We start from the raw sequence: 15940 nt of genomic DNA, 5'->3' as shown, positions 1-15940 counted from the left end.
AAGAGCGTGGTCAGTTGTGCTGAAAATTCCTCACAAAGTGTTGACATGATATGTTGACACACTTCTGTTACAAAACAGTGAATTCTAACTCTGAAGAACTGGGGACGATTTACTGAGAATATCATGTTGCTGACAAAGAGACACAGCAAAAGAAAGAGTGTCTGTGCAAATGTCTGATGGTACAGAAAGGAAATATCTGCAGATGATATTACTTCCTAGATTCACTTGGATATCAAATTCAATGACTTTTCAATGACTTTCAAGGATGCAAAATTGGCTTCTTTTTTTTTTTTTTTAGGTAAGACATGGCTGTGGTCAAAAGTACACATCATCAAGGGCTCAGTTTACATGTGTGATTTTGACAAGTCAATAAATCATGATGAAATGGTTTGTTTAATTTATTTATTTTTTGACCTGTGGCTGTATAAATACAAACAAAACACGAGGCCTGAGACATATTACCGTTACCGTTATAACGCTTCAAGTCCATCAATTCATTTTCCAAAAATCTGAGGCCCCGTTTTTATTATTATTGTTATTATTTTTTGTCAAATTTGCAAACTCTCAAGGGATTTGAAGGACTACAGGAACTGTGTTTTTTAGACTCTGGACCCACGTGGACCCTGGCCTCCAGGTCCTCTTTTACCTCATGTGGTTGCACAAAAAAAACAAAACAAACAACAACAACAAAAAACATCACAACCAGTGGGCCTCTGCGAAGGTGCAGTGTCAAAGTTTATTTTGTATCATTCATTGGATACAGAACACTGAAATGTTTTTTTTTTTTTCTCCATCATATTGTAATTTATATAATCTTTACTGTCATTGTATATACTTGACAACAACATCAGTAGAATTGCAAGAGAGAGTGGACAAGGTTCTGGGGCAATGATGTTGTGGATATCAAAACGGCCGTCACATACAGTATTGTATATCAGAGAAATCCTACAGCGGACTAATCAGGATGGACACTGTCTGCAGGGGGGGGACTCTCGTTATTTTGCACTGTATCGTCTCATTTCCCACTTTACGTCGGGGAGAAAACGGCAGACTATCTGCAGTGGGTGTTCAAGTTTCAAGATGACAAAACTGGAGCAACGTAGTATGATGGGCTTTAAATCCACGCAAGGGTAAAAATGATATACCTCACTTTAAATTACTCAGCTGTTTAATGAAGGGGTGTAAAAAGGCTGACTTGTGGATGGAAACCCCCATTTAGACTTACATGTCGTCATGTAGCATAGTGTGTAAATCTACCTACTCTTTATGGCACATTATAAGTATCATTATCATCTCATCTAGTCCTATTTGCGGGTGGAAACTGAGTGTAGATGGTAATCATAAAAACAACAATAAAGATGAGAACTAGTACCATATTCAAAAGTAATTTACAAGCATATCAAAATGTTTAGTCACAGTTGATACAGTTGGTATTTAGACAGTGGCTAGTACTGAGCACCATCACTGAACAGCAGTGTACAGTCGTGTTGGGTCACGAGTTGAGTGACAGAGCGCTGATCTACATCCAGATTAGAGCTTGTCTTGGAGATGGAAATTGAAACCCAGCCTGACACGAATGAAAGCCTTCCACTGTTTCAGAGATTAATATCTTTTTGCAGAGAGAAGCAAGACTAACACTCGATTTTATTTACCATTAATCAGCAATATTTTTGACGAGCTATTCTTTGAAGAGATACACCAGACATCATGCAAAACCATCAGATTGTATTAGTTTTGGTCAGGCATGGGCTTAAATCTCAGTGTCTAATCCAGATTACCTGTCAGTCAAGTCAATAAAAGCAAATCTGACTTTAGATTCACCTTCTTTATCCACTCAACGCTGAACCAACATTGATTTAACCATTTCTTGCAGAACTCTTTTGATCATGACGACAAACTAGTACTGACTCCCGCCTAAAGATTTCAGTTGTTGCACTAAAAAGTGGGTGACCGCTGAGAAGAAGTTATTTGTAATACTACAGTGGGCAAAACCAACATCCTCTTTGGTTTGTTGGTGGCCTTTACTGGAAGAATCTAGTTTCCTTATTTCTTGGCAGTTGGCAATAAATCACTCCCTCACCAATCTTTCATTTGTGTGGTGCAACAGAAGCCGGGCCCCACATTAAAGAAGATGTTAGCACTGCGAGGCTGTGAACAGGCCCTCTGACAGCTCCTCCAACATCGGCCTAAAAGGAAAATGAAGCACAATACTAAGTCATGTTGGATGAGCACACCGTCAGTACACTGACTACATACTGTCAAGGTCTCTCTGACACACTCATCTGAACGGTCAAATCCCAAGAAACATCTCAAAATGGAGCCACTTCATTTATCCACACTCTCCCTTACTGCTTAAAGGTACAGTTCACCCAAAATACAACAAAGGACTGTATTTCCCCACTTCGCCTCTGTGCACCACCCTTTACATCGGGATAATTTCTGCGTGATTTGCCCAGATTTCCATTCTGTGACAGCCTTCCCTGTCTTTCGGCACCCCAGTACTACTATGAGGGTGGATGTGCATTATTTTAAGGAGCCCAAACCATCAAAAATATACATGTGAAAAACTCAGCAGCAACAGCTCTTTCAAAAAACGGCGACAAAGATACCTATTACAATCTACAGCCACTTCAGTGGTAAAGAGTTTCTTTAGGAGCTATTTCCTGAATACACAGCACTGAGGCTAAAAAGAGAAATATCTTTTTTTGTATTTTAGGTGAAGTGTTCCTTTAATGTCAACAGAAGATCTCAGAGAGATTTTCTCTGTAGTGCAAACAGCAGAGATAACGGTTTTGTAAATATGACACCCTGTTTGATAATCTACACACACTCAGACTCATCCGCTGTACAGTTTCAGTAATCCTCCACTGACAGTGATATAGCTATATATGCATCTATATATTTATGTCTTCATTCCCTGCCACGCTTTATGCCTCTGTATACTTTTCCATACACTTAACTCCTTCTTTCTGTATTGATGTTTGATATGTAAAATATTTTCCTCCACACACACCAGTCATAACCACAGCCTTAGGTTGGCATCCTCAAGAGATTGATACAGTCTCCTTTCACTTTCATTGGCCCATATTACAAAACATGCTGCAGTGTTACTCCGATCAGTTTCACCGCAACGATATGATCACTTGTGAGTGGCCTAATTGGCGATTTCAGTTCAGCACTTTTATTCTGACCGCCTTTGTCAACATGGCTCACGGATACCAACTCGAGCGAGATAAAAATAAAAGTTGACAAGCTCAAGGGAGGAGGCATCACACTCAAGCTAAGGTCATCGAGTTCATTTGCTCAGATTTCAGACTTGATCAGTTTGCACAGCACTTGTCAAACAAATCTATGGCAGGGCTGCAGAGAGGATGCACGTCTGCATCACACCGAGAACATAAAAACAACGGAAAAAGCAAAACGGAAGAAGTAAAAATCAAAATCATAGCAGCACATTTTCCGTCTGTCAGACACGCATCATCACAGTAACCCTGTAACAACAGCCTCAGGGCTCTAGTTGGCACATAGGACGGTGGGAACTCAACCAATGTAGAAAGTTTGGCCTCTGTTGGTATGTCTATAACTTCTATTTTCATACAGATATATAAAAAATAAAAAAAGAACTATCAAAATAAATTACAACATATAAATAATAAAACAAAAAAACAAAGATTTGGCAACATTGAGTTTCTTCTTTCCTTTTTTTATGGGTTATGGTGGATTTTTTTTGACATGAGCCATCGTAATAACTTGCTTGCCTTTTTGTCATTTCCAAGGCATGGACACAGACAACACACATATTAAGTATGGTAAAGTGTTAATTATTCATTTATGAATGCCATCTTGTGACATCCCTATGATATTGATGAGTACAAGTTCATACACCGCACCTCTCCTTCTCTCACTCCTTTCTTTCTACTGAGAGGTGAATGGATGGGTGATGGAGGATTTCTTTTTTTTTATTCTGAAGGCAGTGCAGATGGCTAGTGAGCCTTCCTAGATGAACGAAAGGAGAAGGAGAGGTGGAGAAAGGGAAAGGAAGAGAAAAAGAGATGTCACCTCTGAACCAATCAGATTCTTTGCTCTAGTAGAAGAGATATATAAGGGTAGACGGGGCATATCGTGACTGATAATGCTGATAATGTCTTTTACTGAACAGTTTTAGGAGGGGTGGGTGGTGGGGGTTTCAAAGCAAATAATTCTTCATCCATCCCTCTACCCATTCCTCATCCTTCATCTCCTTCACCGAGTCTGCAGGAACCTTATAGTCACAGTGTCAGACCCAGTACTCCATCTTGAGAGACAAACAGCCATGCTGGTCTGGTTTCAGTCCTTTTCATTTATTGGTCTGTTTGTGTATGGATGGATGTGCCTGGTGATGGACTGTGTCTGTCACTTGTTGTGGTCTTATAAATGGAGAGGAGAGGAGGGGAGGAGTTTTGACTTGATCCCTTTCTCGGGGAATACAGGGTCAGACGGTGGCGGGTGGAAAACGGAGGAGCAGAATGTAACAGGAAGTGACCAGTCAATGATGTTATGTCTGCGTCAGGTTGGAGGAAAACACTGGAGAGGAGAGGGAGGAGGACAGGACTGGAATATACAGTCCCTGTTTGTAGTAGCAGGAGTCCTGTCCTGTGCAGTTCCAGCGTCTCTTTAGGTCAAAGAAATCCAAAGGAATCCTTAACACACACTCACTCACACACGAGCACACACACTCTCCAGTTCTCAGTTTTCCAGCGCCTCAGCACACACCATGCTGCTGTACAGCTGCTGCGGGTCCGGGTGTGTCCGCACCCGCTCCTCAGCCTCGCTATCCGTGCTGCCCTCGCTGTCCAGACGCGCAGAGGGGTGACACGGGCCGGGCAGGGCCGGGTAAAGGGCGTTGGCGGGCAGCGGGCTGGGGAGGAGGTCGTCGTCTGAGCTCAGGTAGTCGCCCTCGGCCGAGGCAGGACTGGCAAGGCAGAGGTCCTGGTAGTTACTGCTTCCACCTACACTGCCGACCCTGGAGCCGGGAGCCAACCGCTGCCCTCGCAACTGCCTGATCTGAAAATAAAGCAAAAGGTAAAACATTAGTAGACTAGGTAATCATGATAATGATGATATTTGGACTTACTGATGTAATAACGGCATCCTGTTACACACAGCAGACACAGGCCTGGCTGAAAGCGGGACTAACACTGCTACTGGCCCTGCAGTGGAGGAGTTAATTCCAAAAAGGAGTGACTTTGATAGTGTGGAAGTGGTTTGGTTACAAAAGATCAAATGTACCACATACCATGGTAATGTGTAGGAAGTGCAAGAAGGCTTTAACACCAAAATGTGGCAACACAACAAACTTTTTTGTCATATTGTCAAGAATATTGTTATGACAGAAATATCGTGACATATTGTGGTATAATTTTAGGGTCATATCGCCCAACCCCATATTACTTAAGTAGAGCCTGATTTTATACCTGAACCTGACAGGACCCAGTGGGTTTGGTTTAGTTCGAGCTTAACTCCTTGAGAGCCAGGAAGAAGCACAGTTTGCTCTGGTTTGTAATCCTATATGCTCTCTGCAGCTAAGTTAAGTTATACTCTAGCCTATAACAGGCCATTTTGGGTTTAAATTTATCTGTCATAATACACACAGGTGCCAGTTTTAAGGTATGGCAAAGGTTGACTTGGGCTTGATAATTTGGGCCTGAGTTAATCTCTACCCCATAGGTTGTTTGTTCATATTAAAACAGGATGACATGTATTTTTACTAAAGGCATGGAGGTGTGGTGATTAAGGAGACCATCTGACAGCCCTGTGCTGCCTGAGTCAGATCTTTGACCTCCCTGTCAAGGGTGGAATAAGTGAAAAGAGAATTTCCCCGGGGTATCTCTTTAATATTTTCCATTATGAAAGAGCAAAAGCATATTAAAATTAAGTCATAGGTTCATAGTAAAAAAAGTGCCTTTTCAGAGAGCTGCTGAAAGTGATAGCTCATGTGATTTATTGGTGCATACTCACAGGTCATTTGGGAAGTACTTTCAATTCACAGTTTCTGCAAAACATCGACATCTGTGAGACAGATGACAGTGACTGATGTATCAACACAGAGCATCACTGAAAGACTGTGTGGCCTTCAACTCAAGCTAACCTTGAATAGAGATTTTTTTTTTTTAACTTGTCTATTCTGACTTGGCCATTAACTGGCTGAGAGGGAGACTAAAGGTGAGGCAAATAAGAACAAGCCTTTTGATATACTAAGGTTATTGGTGTAAAAACTTGGTTGATTGCTTCGAAAAAAAAAAAAAAAAAAAAAATCAGGTCCTGAGAGTTTTCTTTTGAAAAAGGTGGTCGGGTGTGAAAACAAAAAAAGAAAAAAGATTGTGAAACCCACTGGTCTATATACAGCTTCCCATGAGGAGGCTGTACAACTAGGCCAGTAGGGGCTTTTACATCAAAAGTGGAGCACCTGAGGTCTCCCGACAGGCAGGACAGTCTGCAAACCGAACCAGATGAAACGTCCCGAGCATGTGTGTGTACACGTGTGTGTTCAACCTCCATCGGTGCTGTCAGCTGTTCACATCACATGCATGCTCGTTGCTCTCACTTACGTGTGCCTGTGTCTGCATGCGATCTGTTTCATGTTTGCATGTACCGCATTGACTCATGACAAATCTCAGAGGTTTTTTTTTTTCCCCTTCCACTTCATACATCGAGGCTGGCTGTGGGGTAAAGGGGAGGGGGAGGGGGATTCGGTGGTTAACCAATGGAAATGTTATGACTGTCTCTGACTGTTTTCCACGCTACAGCAAAATAAAGCATTAGGCAGGCCTTCTGGGACATTTTCTATAATGGCCTCTCTGTGCTATCAGTAAATCACAAATATAATTCATTTGATATTAATACCCAAGTGGTGGAAACACTGAAACCCCTTTGATATTCAAATAAAGAATAAAGAAAAAGATAATTTCTGGGCAGTGTAACATTGTTATACCTGAGCAAAAGTGAATCATAATTCTCATCTCTGTTGCTTTCATTATGCATCAGCACTTTCAATATTAGTGCGCGGCAAGGATGGTCGCGTACTTGGCCTACTGTGATTTTTCTAAACAGTTCACTGCTCGCTGATCTTTCATGCAGCAGTCACGCAAGTTTCGGTCCCATTTATAAACCCATCCTTGTGATGAAGAAGAATGTGTGCTAGTGGAGGAGAGATAGTGAGAAGTGGTAAAGGGCAGACTAGTCTCATTACACCTCCTCACTTTGAACACTTCCCTTGTCACGCACTGCCACTCTCTAAATGAGCAACCTGTGTGTGTGAGGGAGCGTGTGAATGACTGCAGGGGTGTGTGTGTGCGCTCAACACTGAGAACTAAAGAAAAAAAAACCCAACAAAAAACCAAACAAACAAAAAAAAACCCACCCCTCTGACTGACGCTTGTACTCTTTTTGAAATTCACCCCCCTTTTTTTTTTTTTTCAAAAATAAAAAGGCTAGCAGAGAGCAGTGGTCTCTTTTCACAAGAAAGACTTTTCCACAGCTGTGATTCTGAGATGTCAGGATGGATGTGGTGTCTGCTCTGAAGCTGCATGCACACTGTGAATACTGTGATGGTGGTTAGCAAGGCTGCAGAACATAGAAATAGGTATGCGTGCGTGTGTGTGTGTGTGTGTGTGTGTGTGTGTGTGTGTGTGAGTGTATATAAATGTGTCTTAACATACCGTATGTCCACTAGGGCTGAATGATATGGTAACAAAAGGCATGTTCTGATTATTTTTAACCTGTTCTGACTATGATGTGATTCACAATTTCAGTGGAATTTACAATTTGTTACATCATTATTTTCATTTTCATTGGAAAAAAAAAGTAAATGAAAAGATGAAGTGATTTTTTTTGGGGTCTGTATCAAACAAACGTTTTCTTCTGTTTGGATTAGCTTTTATAGCACTTGTAGCACCACAACATTTAATTTGTACTTTTTTTTTTTGGTCACACTAAATTAATAAATGTATCAAATATTTGGATGTTGCACTCTATGGAGCTCCCAAAGGGTCACGGCAAGATTTTTTTGCGTTACCACACCATAACTTTTGTGTTCACTTGCAATATTTTGTGTTCTCTCGCAATCAATTTTGCATTCTGTCACAATACCTTTGCGTTACCTCGCAATGCTTTTCTACCTCTGTTCCATTCCCTCTGAGCCATATGTCTATTTCTGCTCAGCTGCTCCCAGCGCACTGGCCTCTTGATCTGAGAGTGAGTTTAAGTTGACCTTCACTAATCACATAACTGTGCCTATCGAGCAGTAGCACTACATCAGCATGACTGATGCCCAGCTCAAAGTAAAATTCAATGAGCCGATCCATAGTGGGGCCCCGTACTGTTGCTGAAATAGACGGCATATGGCTCAGAGGGAACGGAAATAGAAAAGTATTGCAAGAACATGCAAAATTATTAAAGGAGAACACAAAATTTATTGTGAGAATGCAAAACATATTGTGAGAGAATTAACAATATTGCAAGGCGATGCAAAAGTTAATGCAGGGTAACGCCAAAAACCACAAATCAAAACAAAACAAATAAATAAACAAACAAAAAAAAAAAACCTAAAAACTCCCTGTGACTCTTCAGAGACTCCACAGCACTCTGCCCTATTGTGATTTTGGTAATATTTCAATAAAATGTTCCGTTTGTTTACCTACACCAGTCTGATACATAAACTGAACAGAACTCACCTTTCAAACAGAGTCATACACTAAATAGTACAACTTTATATTATTTTATGATTATGCAATTTATCTGCCATTTTAAAATGAATAACACATGCCAACTCTTACTAGTTGGCACGTGTTATTAGGATTCCTGCCAGAGTTTTAGACAAAATATGCCCACTTATTTAAATTTAGGATTATGGGTGAGGGAAGGCTTTCCTTCTGACCAGTCACAGAGCTTGAGGCTGCATCTTGCATGATAATAATGATTCATAATAACCCAGCCACTCAGGCAAGCACAGAAAAATGACATCTGCTGCATTTAAAGTAAGATTTGATTATTGGAATATTAAAAAAAAGCATTTCAAATAGGTTTTATATGCACACAATCTTTCTTTTTCTGACCCTGTTTGTTCTTACAGATTGAAATATGCTCAGTTTTGACTGTTTTCTGAGTGAGATTTTGACTTGTCTGGTAGTCAGGCAGAAAAATTCTGTTTAACCGTCAGTGAGAATAGTCGTCATGCACATCCCTTTTATTAGCACATTTTTTATTTATTAGTATAATTAAAGTAAAAAAAAAAAAAAGTCTGGTAGCCTCTCAGTCAGGGGGTAGGTGCTGGTACAAGTAGCAGTGTCCTATTTGTGGCAGGAAGCCAAGGGGTTTATGGTTTTAATTTTGAGAAACAGTGGCACCAAAAAAACCCACTGTTGTGACTCAGAGCCTATCAAACATCTCATGTTTGCACTGTACTGCCATGATTGGATATTGATATATTGTTTGTGTGTGTATGTGTATGTGTGTGGTTGAGTGTCTGACCTCGTTTTTGAGCTCAGCGATCTGGTCTCGGAGCTGGTTGATGTACTGTCTGGAGTCCGAGTGGTTCAGCTGGCCCTGGATCAGCCCTTCCTCCTTCTGTGAACACACACACACACACACACACACACACAGACACACACACACACACAGACAGCCATTTGACTGATGTATGCAATGGCTGCACTTTATGTTCACTGGTTTTAGCCTCTCTATGTTACAAAACTGTCTGATCAATCAGTGCATCAGTTCTGTCTACATACCCATACATGTGCAAACAAGTGCACATTTTAATCCACACAATGATAGAAATTCAAGGACACACACACACACACACACACACACACACACACACACACACACACACACACACACACACACCTGTATCTCTAATTCAGCAATCTTCTGCCTGAGTTCGGCCATGGCAGCCATACTGTCAGCTTCCCTCAACCGCACCGCCATCACCTCTTCTTTACTCTGAATGGAGAAAGAGAGAGGCTTTTAACAAACAAAGGATCAATCAGTCTCGTCTTGTTACATTTACATCAATTGCATTTAGATCCAAACACACAATAAACACACACACACAGAAACCTATTTACAAATCAACATCTTGGCAATTCAGTGAGTAGTAGTGCTCTCCTCCTCATACACATGACGTCCCTGCAACTGCAACCCACTTACTGTCTAACAGAAAATAAATGGTGCACCTGACTCTTGCATCTGCCTAAGATATTCAAATCGAATGTTATTCTTGCTGTAAACAGAGAGAAGAGAGAGACGGGGGGATGGAGACAAGATGCAATTTCTTGCTTAACAGCTTCATGTTGTGCAAGACTCGTCAGTGATGAGTATTTGTCCATCCCTCCTGCCTGCTCTCTCATCTATCATTCATCATTCACTTCATACTTTCCGCTCTCCCCTTCATCTTTCTGTTCCCTTTCTCAATCCCAAATCAACAGTGTCAATTAGAAAAAAAAAAAACAAAAAAAAACAAAACAGTAGTTATTCGCCGATGTGTTCATGTTATGTTAATTATCTTGAAAATAATACACCAAATGTAGTAACTTTTTGGTAAAACTGAATTTTACAGGGAATTTTACATAAGAGTGGGAGCTCCAGGCCTAATCTTTGTTTATTTTTCTATTATAAGTGAAGCTTCGGGCTATTTAGGTAATCTATTTTGACCCCCTCTTGTTGACAGATTATATCAGCCTCTGACACTTTTTACAGTGTTTTCTTTTACAGTGTGCTCTCACAAGCACCAGGCGACTCTCTCCTGTTCTGCCTGCAGGAGAAAAGCTGCCTCCTCCGGCTGCTGCTGCATCAGTATAGCCGCTGTGAGGAGGCCGGTTTCCTGTCACATCCTACTCACTGCCCTGTGACAACGTAGCCGCTCCGACATCATCGCTATGTTGTTGGTTAAACTGTGCGCAGGAGGCATTCAAGACAGATCCTTCATTCTCCCCAAAAACTGATTGGAGCTTGTACCAGTTAGTACAACTTGTAGTTTGTGTTGTTTTACCGTTTGTTTTTCACTCGCTGCTTTGTGTTGTCACTGTTCAGACCACTCAAGACAAGAGCCCCGCTAACTACTCCTTAAAGTTCCTGCAACTCTGATTTTAAGCTGGCAGTACATATACTTCTAAAGATGTACAGCAATGGTGGTGGTGAAAGAGGTTGGCAGTGTCAATGTTGTATGTACCAACAAAAAGTATTATTTTGAATTCTTTCACACACCCTTGCTTGATATACTGTTGTGCACGGAGTACACATTTCTATAGGCTAATTATAATGTTGGTAATGTTGCTCCCAATGGCCACTTGGCATCACTGGCAACCCACAAAGCGATGTGATACCAGGACCAATCACAGACGGGGAGAGATCAGAAGTACAAAAGACAAAAGAAAAGTTGTAGGGGCTTGCAAAGAGAACACTGAAAGAACCTGAATCACGGCGACTTGTACCCTGTAAAATATCTTTTGGCCCTGATTTGTTATGCTACACAGTATCACCTTCTGAGCAGGTTCCAGGAACTTAACTAGTAACCGTGAAACAGCCTACAAGTTACAGCATGGCTTTGTTAAGTTCTTGCATCTATCTCCATCTAAATCCTCATCTTTCCTCCCTCCACACCTTGCAGTCGGACTCGGCCTGCTTCCTCTTCATCTCGTTGAGCTGGGCCTGGAGAGCTTTGTTCTGATTGGCTAGCATCTGGAGCCGATCCTGGAGGGCAGAGCGTTCTTGCTCGTGGCGGCCAATCAGCTTGCTGTGGATCTGGTTCTGCATGGAAAAAAGCCGAGAGTGACAAGAGAGGGCCGAGAGGAACAGAGAACAGAGAAAGAGATGGCGTATATTGTGAGAAAGCAGAGAACATGCATAGAGAGAGGAAAGCCGATGACAGAGGGGAGAAATTAATCACCACCTTACTATCGGCCCACATGCTTATTTTTTATCACGGAAGTTTTGTTACTTCCACCCCTCTTAGGACCAGAGATGTGTCTACAAATAAGGGGGCGGGAAGTTTCAAATGCATGAACACACATTGATGTGTGTGTGTTCCAGGAAGAATATATTTATATGCATACACGTCGTAAAAAATCCCCACCCTAATGTTATTTCATCCATCATTTTTAACTATTATTTATTTATGTATCTTGATAAGTGATTGACTAACTAACTGTGTGCAGTGTTATATCCAACCTGGCTTTCAAGCTGCAGGGCTTTGAGTTTGACCTCCCGCAGCTCGGCCTGGGCCTGCGCCTCTCGCAGTCGCACCGTCATCAGTTTGTCCTGCAGCTCGTTCATGGCGTTCTTCTTTGGAGACTCCTTCCAGTGGCCGCCCCCGCCGCCAGTGCTGCCACCCCGGGACATGTGGTGCTGCAGAAACACCATAAAGTACAACATAGCATAAGCAGCATATATGAATGCACACACACACACACACACACACACACACACACATTCAGTTTCTCTGACAACAACAAAATCTGAAGGAATGCTAGTCTAGATTGAGCAATTGACACTGCATGAACACTTGTGTGTGTACACTCATGTAAGTGTGTGATGTAGTATGTATTTTTGTATGTGTGTGTACATGAAAAACAAATTTGTTGAGTCTGCAATTCTTATTTTTATCAAAACAAGTTAAAAACTTTTAGTTTTGCTTATTTCCAATGCAACCTGGACCATTTTCTCAGCCATTTTTATGGTTACTCGTTTTTAGAAAATGTCAAACTGGACTAGAAACAAGGAATTATTATAGCCCATTGGCAGATTCTTTTATTGGTTAGAGATTTGAAGACTGAATAAGAGAGTAAATGACTTGTTAGTCTGAATACTTTTTGCAGTGTCCATTCATGTATGCATATTCTGTTTTAGTTTATGAGCACAATAAATGCAGTATATCCTATGTGTGTGTGTGTTTGTGTTACCTGCCAGCGCTGGTTGAGCTCAGTGACAGTATCCTGCATCTCTCTGAAGGAGCGCAGCATCTCCAGCTCCCTCAGCTTCATCTGCTTCACTTCCTCTTGCAGAGCTGCCATGTTGTTCTCATCAGGCAGGCAGCTGCTCCTCTGGATGGACACACACACACACACACACACACACACACACACACATCACATTAACATTTAAACCATTTTGCTGACACTAGACGATACAATAAACTTAAATTACAACAAACCAAACATCAGCAGTGTAACGATAAGAGGTCATTCCACAATGGAAGATGTGGAGTGACTGTTCTACTGGAGTGGGAGGATCATTTCATCTCTAGAGACCCAGGAGGGAGAAGTGTCTCATACACAAGCACGCACACACACATACACACACACACATCAAGAGTAGGAGTGTTACGCAAAAGTATAAGACCTTTCACACACTGGCACATGCACACCTCCTCTGTCTCTGTTGCTATTTTCCACCCTTTGTTCTCTCCGTCTCTGTCTCACACTTACTAAAGTGGGAGTTTACTGGCTTGGCTCACCTTCTCCAGGTCCAGCACCTTGTCTTGCATTTCCTTCAGCGCCCCCAGCAGCTCGGCCTCCTGCAGTCTGGACTGCTCCAGCTGGGTCTGCAGGCTGCTCACAAACTGCTCCGTGTACTGAAAGGAACGTCCACATCATGTGAAGTGGTGTAAAATGGTGCACTTTAACAGCTCAGTGATCTAGCACACCATGCTGACACTAATAATGCCGCAACAGGCTCGATATCTGCAGGTGCTGCTGTTGCATCTCACACGCTGCAAAAAATCTTCATCTTAGCAAGTTTTATAGTCTCATATTCGGTGCCCAGATCTTGCCTTTCTTAAAACGAGTGAAAAAATCTGCCAGTGGCTTGAGATAACCAGCCAGATCAGCCCACTAGGATAAAGAATATTATCCCTGATTCAGTAAAACTCTGGGAACAAGCTGATACCACTGGAAAGAAGTAGGATTAACTCAACCCAATGGTAGATTTTTTCACTTGGTAAGAAAAACATGATTTTTTTTTAAAGATTCATTTTTGGGCATTGCTGCTTTATTTGATAGCTACAGTAAGGAGAGACAGGAAAGGTGGTATGCACTCCACCACTTGAGCTACAGGGATGATAACACTGACTGAGACTAAATGACTTGTTAAAAATGGAGTTTTTTTGCTGTGCACTCCTCCAGTCCTCGATGTTTCTCTTGATTGTCTATTTTTCACTTCACAACATACACATTATAAAGCCTGAAACATTATATACCCTACTCTTCTCCATTATTTCTAACAAACAATGTCATCATTGTGTAGAAAATATCTGATAACCTTGTGACCCAGCCTGACCTCTAATGATGCATTTTATAATTCAAAATACATAAACACCAATCAATGGGAAAACTACTTTCTTTCAAGATAATGCCAGATTTTAGCAGATTTTCAGCATGCCGCTCTCTGATACATACACAAGGATTAAATTGGGGAGAGTCAGCGATAGAAGAGGTTCCTGATCAATCCCCATGATTCAGTCGCAAATGAAGCTCCCCAAAACAATTTCTGTTCATCAATACTACATCTGTATTTTTCTCCATAAAAAAACAACCTTAAAATGGCTTAAATGTAAATCTAAACCCTGTGCTCATTACAAATGCACAGATGTAAGTATATGCACAGAGCCCATGTGAAGCAGCCATTTCGAATTGGTGTGGTTGTTCTTTTGAAAGCACAGCACGACTGGCAGTCCAGCACTGGCACTGTGACCGCTGAGCTGATACTAATGATATGCAAAGCAGCACCGCGTCATTTGGCGGGAGTGGATGTGATGAACCAAATCTACACAGATACATCCACCTTCAGTAGAGGAATGTGTAAACACCTCTCTAATGACAAACTCTGCACAGATACAAGTCAGCATAGTCAAGGCCAGACATTTTAGAGAGACATAAACATGAGAAAAAAAAACACATTTTGAGTGCACAAGGTCTTTCGGCAAAAGCGACACTTTCTCAAGAAAACACTTCATCATCAGAATCTCCTCAACATTCAGAAACAAAACAAATACTGTGCTATTTTGTCAGAGATCAAACTTTCACAGCGTCCAGGAGCTGTTAAATATCTCTTCAACAATGTTATCTGAGTGATGAGCAGAAGAATAGCTGGTGTCAAACGGCACTTGACACCAACTTTGCCACCAATGACTCAGAAAATAAAGAGCCACTGACGATTTGAATGTCAACACATGAAAATGAAACTACAGAAATAAGGAAAAGTAGAAAGAGAGAGAGGAGCATGGAAAAAAAAGAGAGACTGTCCTATGGCAAAATAAATTGTAAAATATGGGTCAGTGAGATAGCATGAGTAAAAGACTCTTGATTTGTCATTTCAGGCATCTTGGTCTTGATATCAAAGACGACTGGAAGGGCCTGGGGGCGTGTGAATTCTGAGTGGGTGAATTACAGATGTCAGTCCTCTGCCACAACACAGAGAATATGGCATCATCTGGTGGTGCTTGGAATCCCCATTCAGCGTCAGAAAAAGTAAGTGAGTGAGTAAATGATTTGCTTTGCTGCACAGTTTACATATTTTGCTCACTCTTCCCTTTCTGTGTTACAGCCCATAGCAGTGGAAAGAGAGAAGTAAGATGCATTAACGTTCACACATCACAGTCTTGCAAATTATGAGTGTCAGTTTCTGTGGTGAGTGTGTGTGTGTGTGAGAGAGAATCATGACACTAAAGCCTACGATCCAGACAACAGTCACCAACCCATGCTAAATATACATATTTGAGCGCTAAATGTCTTTCTCTCTCTCTCACACAAACACACACACACACACACAACTGAGACAAAAGGAGGTCCAATTGTGGTGCTTTTCATGCTTAAATTTTATTATTATTTATTTTAAAATAATTTTAATGTAATTGAATTTTTGTTATTTATTATTTTTTTATTTATTATATATATATTTTTTACTT

General features: G+C 41.3%; 1 protein-coding gene across 2 annotated transcripts in view; it reads right to left on the bottom strand.

The window, feature by feature from the left end:
• Window positions 1-706: 706 nt before the first annotated feature.
• evi5l (ecotropic viral integration site 5 like) overlaps window positions 707-15940 on the bottom strand; it is a 43904-nt gene continuing 28670 nt past the window's right edge. For both annotated transcript variants that reach the window (XM_030050697.1, XM_030050706.1), the window contains 7 exons: window positions 13493-13609; window positions 12939-13079; window positions 12208-12384; window positions 11641-11787; window positions 9886-9981; window positions 9508-9603; window positions 707-5043 (listed from right to left, as the gene is read on the bottom strand). In XM_030050697.1, the coding sequence (XP_029906557.1) occupies window positions 4726-5043; window positions 9508-9603; window positions 9886-9981; window positions 11641-11787; window positions 12208-12384; window positions 12939-13079; window positions 13493-13609 (1092 nt within the window). In that variant the 3' untranslated portion in view covers window positions 707-4725. The remainder of the gene's footprint in view (window positions 5044-9507; window positions 9604-9885; window positions 9982-11640; window positions 11788-12207; window positions 12385-12938; window positions 13080-13492; window positions 13610-15940) is intronic.

This window comes from Myripristis murdjan, chromosome 1, assembly GCF_902150065.1.
Source record: "Myripristis murdjan chromosome 1, fMyrMur1.1, whole genome shotgun sequence".
Lineage (NCBI taxonomy): Eukaryota > Metazoa > Chordata > Actinopteri > Holocentriformes > Holocentridae > Myripristis > Myripristis murdjan.
Note: the sequence above shows the minus strand (reverse complement) of the source record. Positions and strands in the feature narration are given on the sequence as shown.